We start from the raw sequence: 10,021 nt of genomic DNA on the forward strand, positions 1-10,021 counted from the left end.
ACAGCAAAAGCTAGAGGAAATATCTGTCCATTAGCATCTACTGCCACAGCTATCAATAGCTTGATATCGTACTTTCCATAGACATGAGTTCCGTTTATGGATATTACTGGCCGGCAATGCGAAAAACCATCAATTGCTGGCTTAAACGCCCAGAACACGTAATTGAATATGTATTCTGGTGTTCCCGGACTCTGCTCAAGCTTCCATTCAACAACTATCCCGGGGTTAAAGTGCTGCAGTGCGGCCATGTACTTTGGCAGAGATGCAAATGACTTATCCCAATTACCGTAGACAATTTCAAACGCTCGTTTGCGCCTGAGAAATGCCTTTCTTTTCGTAATGGTATGGCCATATTCCTGGTGGACCGATGTAATGCACTCTTTGATTGTATACCTTATGGACGCTTCGATATGCGGAATAAGTACAAGAGAAATCAAGTCAATATCTAAGTTGAAGTGCCCAAAAGGTTGGCACTATACGCTTTTGAATTATTGAAGTCACGAATTATTGGTGGGGCCAGGAAATCTATGTATAGCGCCACTATACCTAGCGCTATACATTAATGTTGTATATATAGCGCCAGGTATTGTGGCGCTATACCTGGCCATGTCAGCTTTTACAGTATAGCGCCACAATACCTGGCGTTATACCTTAACGGTTCCGTTACTGTTAGTACATAGCGTCAGGTAAAAATGTCATTTTTTTTTACCACCTATTTGTATAGTTTGAGTCAAAAAAAACCACATTTTGGTTCCGGGCTCTTATAAATGTGGCTATTTCGGAATTTGTTTTCCCCCCCATTAGTTAGGGATGATCCATTCAAGACCTGGCTACTGTCTTTTGCACGTGAGCGAGACACCATCATCTTTAGTTGCTCTATATTTAAATAATCGAAGATCTTCAAGATTCTATGTTATTTGTCTCCAACAATCTTTGCCTTTTAAAATCCGTGGCTTGTTCCGCTTACCCTGAATTGTTGAATCTCCAAAACAGGGAAGAACACCTAGATATGTTCTTGTACTAATTAATTATATTTCATCATGTAGAAAATGCAACAGTAGGGGTGGTGGCGCAGTTGGCTAGCGCGTAGGTCTCATAGCTTCTGAGTAATCCTGAGGTCGAGAGTTCAAGCCTCTCTCACCCCATTCCTTTTTTTATTTTGCTTAAAAGTGCTTCACCTTTTCCTTTTTTATCTTTTTCAATTTCCTCCCATACCTTATTCTTTTTATTCCGATAAATGGCTGTCTTCTGCTTTTGCCTTCAATGATGAGGTTGAGATCTGAAAATAATGAGATTTCAATCCAACTCTTGCCCATATGTGGGATTCTTCATCGTACAGCGTTGCGCACTCGTTACTAATTCCAAGTAGTTTAGTGTTGACAATTGTCCCTATATAGGTTGTACTGGAAACGAAAACTGGCAATACAAAGACAAGCAGCAATGTTAAATTACAGCCACATGGGGCTAGGAGTTGAGGAGAAGTTTCAAGGTAACATGCAGAAATTGGATAGTTATTGCAGAAGACGAATTACAATTCAACCTCAAATCAGTTTTGATGGAGAAGCAAATGGTTAAATCTAGAATAAATATTGGAACATCATTATTTGTCCCTCTTGTTCTTACCCCGCATTTCGCTGGGTGTTGACATAGTACATTATACATAATCAACCCTCAAAATTGCCTATGACTACAACTATGCTACATAGAATCATTGAGGAATCAAAGCTCATATCGTCCGTGCATGTACGTAGAGCAAACAGCAGAAGTATCTGAAACCCAAAGCACAAGAATATTTTGGAAGAGTATCAAAAAGTGAAAACAACTCAGTAGTTGCTTCAGCTACGAGCTATCTCACACTGTTGGGAGTTTTAGCCTTGTTTAGATTGGCAAGTTCTTCTATGAGCTTTCTCTCTTCACTGCTCAACCGTTTGGGAATCTCTACTTGCACTCTCACCAATTGATCGCCCCTCATATTCGGTTTGCTGAGGTATGGCACCCCTTTTTTGGCCATCACCAATGTCGTCCCTGGCTGAGTACCTGATGGAATCTTTAGATCAACCATCCCATCTACTGTAGGAACCTTCATAGTTGTACCCAAGATCGCATCAATGTAAGAAACTTTGCAATTATAGAGAATATTGGTGTCATCCCGTTTTAGTACAGGATCTGGGAGAACTTCAATCATGACAAAAAGATCTCCAGGGGGTCCACCTCTCCTTCCTGCATTACCTTCTGAACGAACCCTTAAACGGCTACCTGAATCTACACCAGGTGGAACTTTCAAACTAATGCGCTTTGACTTCCTCACTCGGCCATCACCATTGCAGGTGCTGCAAGGAGTAGAGATTTCTCCAGTCCCTCCACAAGCAGAGCATGTTGTCACCTGCTGGAAAACACCCAGTGGGGTTCTTGCTGACGAAACAACCTGCCCTTGTCCACCACAAGTATTACATGTCGATGGTTTAGTCCCAGGTTTTGCACCTGATCCATCACAGGTGCCACAGGTTTCAAGCCTGCTTATTTCGATCTCCTTCTCAACACCAAATACAGCGTCTTTGAAATTCAACACCAGATTATAGCCCTGGTCTTCACCTTCGGTGGCTCGGTTCCGTGAACCTCTGCCTCCCATACCCATGCCACCCATACCACCAAAGCCGTCGAACAAGGACTCGAACAAATCAAAGGCATTGCTAAAATCCTATGAATAAGGAACAATACGTCAAGATTACATGGGCAATATAACCATCTGCTACTATTGCTAAATTTTCCCATAAAACAAGAAATTCTCACCCCCATGCCAGCCATGCCAGCTCCTTTAAGGCCAGCCTCCCCGTATTTGTCATATATGGAACGTTTCTCATCATCGGACAAAACCTATAGCAAAATAATATATGCCATAAGAAGTGATTGCAATATTCTTCCATCATGGTCGTCACTATTCAGTTACCTTTTAAAAGCACACAAGGCATCAAGAGAAATAAAACTACCTCATAAGCATTGCTGATCTCCTTAAATTTCTGTTCAGCTCCAGCTTCTCTACAACACGATAAACATGAATGCACATAAGGATCTTACATACCGTAAAAATAAAATACTACATTAAAAATAACTGTGCACCTTCATATGAATATATACTTACACATGTCAATAGGAAACTAAAGCTTGTAACTTACAACAAATAACACTTAATAGTAATCTTGAACGTCTCACTTTTATTCTTTTTCAGAAGATACATTTCACTAGCTGGTGTGACCTTTCCAGTAAAATGCTCCATAGCAATTTCATTTCTTTGGTCAGTTACAGTGATCAATGACCAAATACTTCAATTGTTATTGCAGCCCTGCCTTTCTTTTTACTAATCGAAAAAATAACCCTTAGATTTCATGGTTGGAATCATATGAATATGTTCTGCTAATTTCCGTGGATTTCAAACATATTGCAGAAGCAACAACAACAAGCATGCCTAAGTCCCAAACAAGTTGGGGTCGGCCATATGAATCTTCATGCCTTTCATTAAGCTCGACTCATATCATCATCATCGCCAAACTAAAATAAAGTGCACGTAAAAAAAGAAAATATATATAAAAATAATAATAATGATAATAATAACAACAGTAATAATAGAAGTTCTCTACCATGTCTAAAACCTATTCCCAACCTATGTTGCGCGGACTCTCCAAAATGTAGCCGCACCCGTGTTGGATCCTTCAAAAATGCATACTTTTGGAGGATCCGACACGTATCCGGCTACATTTTCGGAGAGTCCGAGCAACATAGTTCCCAACTAGTAAGTATCACCTATATAGGTTTTCCTCTTCAATTGTGCGACCTACAAATCCTTGGAATCACTGCAGACTTAGCTAGGTCAAAAGACCTACAAATCCTTGGAATCAATGCAGACTTAGTTAAAGATAGTACATAATGGAAGAGGAAAATCCATACAGGTAAATTGTAAAAAGCATGCTAGTAAAAAACAATTAGTGGCTTTTCATGTATAGAGACAAACAATTAGTGAAAGGACACAATATTGTGGTTTTTCAAATAAAGATGAGACAAATACCATGGCAATACCTCGCAGCGGCAACTTGCAGCATTTCAGTATTTACCCTCTCAAAGATAAAAACACAACCTGGATCTTCTCTCTAGACAAGATCTGCTAATTTACGGTAAATTCACATGTCCACTCCAAAATGACCAACCTAAGAAAATCTCAATGAAGTCCATCTTCCCCCATAACTATACCTTAATTTCTGAACCTTCACTTTCTACTATTATTTTCCGCACAAAAGAAGGGAAAAAACAAAGTTGTAAAGAGGTCAATCATCTGATCTTGAGCGGGTAAATGTGATCCTTCGACAAGATACAGAAGTAAAATTTAAAGCTAGAGAAAAAGCTAAGTATGAACTACTCCATATCATCTTTCAACAACAAGACCACAGTAGAAGGCATCACATCTCAGATTTACAGGAACTATAAGCAAAATCCATGAAAGAATTCAATCAACTGATCTTGAATAGGTAAACATGACTCTTCAACAAGATACAGAAGTAAAGTGAAAGCTAGAGAAAAGGCCAAATATGTACTACTTTATACCATCTTTCAACAAACCACAGTAAAAGGCATCACAACAGAATTCCAGGAACTATACTCACTTGTTCACATCAGGATGATAACTCCTTGCAAGCTTTCGATATGCTAAAACAAGAAAAAAAGGGAGAATTAGGAACATAACATGACAGCCAACAATGTACGTTTTTCAACTACTTGGTTCTAAGAGCAACCTATAAATAGTTCTAAACTACAGTCACAATTCAAAGATACAAGTGACAAGCAGAAAATAGTTTGAGTATGTAAATGAAGGTGGTACTCACCACTTTTTATTTCTGACTTGCTAGCATTTTTAGATACACCAAGGACATCATAGTAATCCTGTGAAAGATGTAACAACATTCAACCAGCTTTACTATGCATATTTATTTACCAAGTCGCACACACACATAAATGTAACTCATATTCTGATCACAGAATCACAATCTACGAATGGGTTTTGCATACTGCATAGCATCTTACTTTTTCAGCTCTAACAACTAATCGGGTCCCCCTCCGTTGATATTGATTCTTGCTTGACACTGAACTGAAAAGTGCTTGCAGGGAATCTTGACAAAAAAGGGTTGAACTTGGGGATGCCAATGCCCTTATCTTGCTTGAGAAACTGCATAGACGATAACAAGGTCAATAAGTGTGGACACTTACCAGGTAGATACGGGAGTCATCTCTTGAGGTAGAAAACATGCCAATTATCCATAAACTTCTTAAGTAGAAAAGGTACAATTTAGGAAAAGAATTTGAACTTGCGCCTAACAATAGGTGAGAATCAATGTTCAATCATCTCTCTTATGTCATAAAGGCCAAAATAGCAAGTATGCGCTTATGTGCGTAAAAAGACAAGTCAAGTTCTAACGAGCATGGCTGATCAAATTACAGAGGGGCATCCTCCAAACGAGAACACATGAACGACATACTTCTCCTTACTTTTTGGATCAGCCGTGGGATTGGGCTGGATCCATGATTCATTTGTCTTTCATGCATAATTCATTAGGGAATAGGCTGTAACGTTAACCAGGCATTATAAAAAGATCAGCGCAAGAATGACTTGAGTATGAGAGTTTTAAAATGTTGAAATGAGAACATTCGGCAAAAAGGTGTGGGGTTTAACAGGTAGATACACAAAAAATAACAAATATCAGTTGTCACAGCTAAAGCAGAAACATTTCCAGAAAATCCATAAAATTTCGAAAGAAAGCACAGTTCTTATACAACAAATAAGTGATTGCATTCAAGAATGCCCTAGCACGACGCACCAAAATGGAGATGCTGTTAATTTATTGGTAACATAAGATTTTGGCAGAAACTGAGGCTGAACTCCCCACTGGGCGACCCATGTGCTTCCACAAGGTATGATTGCCATCCAATTTACTGCAAGTACATCAAGCATAACATCCAATAAGTTTCATTGAGGAACACATTGCAAGTTAAAGTACAACACTTAAAGCATTCTGAATTTCTGATAGAGGTGGTAAACTGGTAATAGAATAAAAAGGACAGATTTTTTTCTGCTAATCCACAAGAAGATAGGCAAAGCCGCAAAGGGGGAAAGATCCACCTTAATTTACAATAAGTGGAAGTGATTGAGATTCTATAGCCACGCACAGTAACACTAGCACAGTCGATTTGCTAACACCATTTAACGAATAATGTAAATACAGATAGTAATCCCCTAAGCAAAGAACAATTTGATATAGAAGAGCAGCCCTTCCCCACCCCCACTCCCTAAAGTAAAACATTACTCTGCACCAATTCATGGTTATTTGTGGGAAAATCGAAATTAGATGTCATTTATCATACCCCATGGTTTGGATATAAACACTTTCCACATTGGTATATATATTTACTAACAAATACAAGACGTCTAAAGAACTGGTATTAACACAGACTTAAATGAAAAAAAGAAAAGAAAAACCACAAAATTAAACGCATAATATAGTAAGCAATTAGGATAAAGTTCAGCTTTTTAAAGCAGAGCGTCGTAAACAGAACACCAATTGTCAACCATAAAAAAAGAAAGCAAATACGCATAGTGTGTTCCTTTATCTACGGCTTTACTCAATACAATTAGAGTACAATAACCTACACAAGACTGAACTCGGTAGCGGACCTGTGACTGAGCTATTTGGCCGGAGCTCTGTGATAAATACGTGCAGCGAGTGGCCGCTGCGGCAACGGAGACGGCGGCGATAGTGTGGTGGTTGAGACTTGAGAGCAGTAATTGAGAAGTTATGCTTCTGGAAAGAGCGGAAGATGAGGCTCCGAAGAGACGAGAGAGGAAAAGGGGTTTCGAGAATACCCACCTATCGGCTATCTGCAGTTATACCACTAGGCTTCAATAGTGGTTCGCTGTTAAAGGGCAACAACATTTAATAGTCGTTCAAAAATAGTCCAGTTTTAAAAATAATCGAAATTTAGCCAAGATAAATTTGAGCGAAAATACTGTTTAAAACCCGAAAAATACGCCAGTATATTATACTGGAGTTCCAGCATAAGTATGCTTGAATTCTAGCATATTATACTGGAGTTCTAGCAAATATAATTGTCCAGTATAATCGAGTAAGCAAAGTATACCGATCCAGCATAATATGTTGGAGTTCGTATACAGGTGCACGGAACTCCAGTATATTATGCTGGATCGGTCTCTATTGCAGCAAAATAGTGGCTATTTTTCATTGACTTCGTAAACGCTGGTTATTTTTGAATGACTAGTCCGAAAACTGGCTATACCGTGCTATTTTTACGTTAAACTTCTGTGTCTGCCTTACCAATTGAATAAATATCTGGCCCATTTTCGTAAATTATTATCTGAGATGAATTAGAAACGTGATTACTAATATTTTACATAATAACTTTTTACATGTGACAGCTTATATATGATTTTTAATCGAGTTTAATATTTTTTATTTTGTTATATATTTTTATATATAAGCAATATTAAATTATTTATGTATATACAAATTTTAGTTTTATGATTTTGATCGGAAGATTATATGTGAAATTAGTGCAGCTAAGCGCAATAATTTTGCTCTCCTTTTGCCTAGTTGAAAGTTGAAACCTAACTCAAAGTAATGGTACGACCTGTATTGCATTAACTTGTATCATTCGGATTAAATTTGTATTATTTTTTCTTCTTTAGGTAAAAGAGGTAAAAATTGCACGGGCGCTCTATTTGGTCGCCCTCATTTAACTTATACTCATTTTTTTTAAAGTTTTAACTTGTATCCACTTTTTAAACAACTTCAGTCCCCTTTCTCCTCCTCCTTCGTTTTCTTCTTCTTCTTCTTTCTTCGGATGTTGTTGGTGCTGCTGTGAAATTTCAGTTCATAGGGATGATGTTGCCATAAGTATGTTTATCAGATTATTTAAAAATAAATTATAAATAACTTTCTAAAGTAAGTACGTACATGTATGTAAATATAAGTCCATTTCCTTTAATTCATATTCTATTATTTTTTTTGGATTCAGCTTTGTACATTATCAATGCATTTTAACATGTTGGGCTAAATCATTATCTAGCTTTTTAAGTTACTAATTCTACTTATGATAAACTTATTATTTGTACAAAAAATCAATTACATGATAGCATAAAACATGTTGAAGTTCAGCAAATACAGAACAAAACTTCAGCTAAAACATGCTGAAGTTCAGCAAATAGAGAACAAAACTTCAGCTACTAGTAGGGGTGTGCTTTCGATTTATCGATTCGATTTTGACCCTTATCGATTATCGATTTGTACATATGTTTATCGTTATCGTTTCAATAAGGTTTCGATTTATCGATTTTTGGGACTTATCGATTCGGTTATCGATTACACCAATAAGAAAATTTGCGGAATTTCATGGAAAGTATATCGTAACTACAATACTCAAATGACAGTTTTCTTCCGTTATAATCTGCAACAATAGTAAAAGAGGTAGATTAGACTTGCTCAAAGTTTAGGGAGTTTTATAGTTTCATAGGTTAAAACAGAAGGAACAAAATCAACAGAAGAAAGTTAAAAGAAACTCAGAGAAAGAAAAAGATAGAGTTCCAGCTTAAAAGGTCACATTTTTAAAAGGTTCATTTGGAATCAATTTTGCAGCCATCGATACTTCTTCAGAAGTGCCAACTGATGTAGAATCTCTCCTAATTGCATCTGTCATTATTTTTGAAAGCCCAAAATTACATATTTTGACATTGGAGTGCTTATTCCAAGTACCAACTGGTTTCAAACACTTCAAAGTAATTTAGTGAAGCAGCGAGGCCGGAATTTCAATACTACAACAAGTCAACCAGAACCAAAATAAATTCTTAATTAAATCTCAAAAGGGTGAGTTACCTCATATCCTTTTCAAAGAAGAAACTTGACAAAGACAAGCTCAGAAATACTACAAACAAGTAGAAGCAAAGTCGAACAGAAGAAATAGCTCAAAACAACTCTAATGAACAAAATCAGCTCCAAAGTTGCAATTTTTACCACTCTATCGAGCAAGTATGCTTGAATTGAACCACAAGAAATAAAGGTACCCCTATGCAACTAATTGCATAGTTTCTACCAAGCTTTAAACCTAGAAGAAATTAAAAAAAAATTAAGAACTTTGTAATACATCACATTCTTTTACAAGTATATTATTTAAAATGGAGAACTTACATATCAGCTAACAAACTCTAGCAAACATCGTCGGTGGAAGCTTCTTTGCCAAGATTAGTAAAATCTAAAAAGAATATATATTAGCAAGTCAAACAATTAATATATTATTTAACTATCTTAAGCAATACAATAAAATTAACTAAAATATACATACCTTCCTCGAGTGTCTCGAGAAAATCTAAATCTTCCTCAACATTTACAGGAAGCGATTCACTCCGAAGCCAATCTTGAAGGCACACTAGAGTTTTAACCAATTTAGGAGTTAATGAACTCCTAAATTGGTCAAGAATACGCCCTCCGGTACTAAATGCACTTTCAGATGCCACACTTGGAATAGGAATAGCAAGCACATCTCGAGCCATCTTAGCAAGAATAGGAAATCTAGGTGAGTTCACCTTCCACCAAGCCAAGATATCAAAGTCCGGTCTTTCAATTTCAGGATCTTCTGCAAGATACTTTTCCAATTCTGTTTTAGAATCTACACCTCCACTTGCAACTTTATGTTTCCTTATTTCATCTAAAAGTTCACCTAAACCAGGAGTTGAAGTTTCCATTATGCTGAATGAAGAGCTTGGCAAAGAGGTAGAAACTTTATCACCAGTATCTTTTGAAACCAACTTAGAGACATACTCACTAAACAATGAACTCATATAACTATGAACCTCTTTTTCAATAATTGTCCCTTCATCTCCAAACATCTTCTTAAGTACAAAGCTAACAATAGTAAACTTGTAGCGAGGATCCAAAACACAAGCAATGAAAATCATTTTGTTCATTTTTGT

The 10,021-nt window shown here is 37.0% G+C and overlaps 1 protein-coding gene and 1 non-coding gene across 3 annotated transcripts; one reads left to right on the forward strand and one right to left on the reverse strand.

Moving 5' to 3' along the window:
- Positions 1–1,060: 1,060 nt before the first annotated feature.
- TRNAM-CAU (transfer RNA methionine (anticodon CAU)) lies at positions 1,061–1,145 on the forward strand. The gene is given in 2 exon segments: positions 1,061–1,098; positions 1,110–1,145. It is a non-coding gene; the product is annotated as a tRNA-Met (tRNA).
- Positions 1,146–1,550: 405 nt separating this feature from the next.
- Positions 1,551–6,949, reverse strand: LOC107820445 (chaperone protein dnaJ A6, chloroplastic). 2 transcript variants are annotated; one of them, XM_016646732.2, is made up of 8 exons: positions 6,692–6,949; positions 5,862–5,976; positions 5,071–5,212; positions 4,872–4,929; positions 4,653–4,695; positions 2,988–3,036; positions 2,791–2,874; positions 1,551–2,698 (listed from the first exon to the last, which is right to left on the reverse strand). In XM_016646732.2, the coding sequence occupies exons 2-8, from the start codon at positions 5,966–5,968 to the stop codon at positions 1,847–1,849; spliced, it is 1,335 nt and encodes a 444-aa protein (XP_016502218.1). In that variant the 5' UTR covers positions 5,969–5,976; positions 6,692–6,949; the 3' UTR covers positions 1,551–1,846. The 2 variants fall into 2 exon arrangements, with proteins under 2 accessions (XP_016502218.1, XP_016502217.1); XM_016646731.2 differs by having other exon boundaries at positions 6,716–6,948.
- Positions 6,950–10,021: the final 3,072 nt, after the last annotated feature.

The sequence above is a fragment of the Nicotiana tabacum genome, chromosome 7 (genome assembly GCF_000715075.1).
Source record: "Nicotiana tabacum cultivar K326 chromosome 7, ASM71507v2, whole genome shotgun sequence".
Taxonomy (NCBI): Eukaryota; Viridiplantae; Streptophyta; class Magnoliopsida; order Solanales; family Solanaceae; genus Nicotiana; species Nicotiana tabacum.

Bases quoted from the DNA above. Each gene is read 5' to 3' on its own strand.
- LOC107820445 (XM_016646732.2), bottom strand. From the start codon at position 5,968: ATGGCAATCATACCTTGTGGAAGCACATGGGTCGCCCAGTGGGGAGTT. The intron at 5,213-5,861 runs GTGCGTCGTGCT...TCGTCTATGCAG, and splicing joins TTAACAGCATCTCCATTTTG to TTTCTCAAGCAAGATAAGGG. The intron at 4,930-5,070 runs GTAAGATGCTAT...CATCTTTCACAG, and splicing joins TAGTTGTTAGAGCTGAAAAA to GATTACTATGATGTCCTTGG.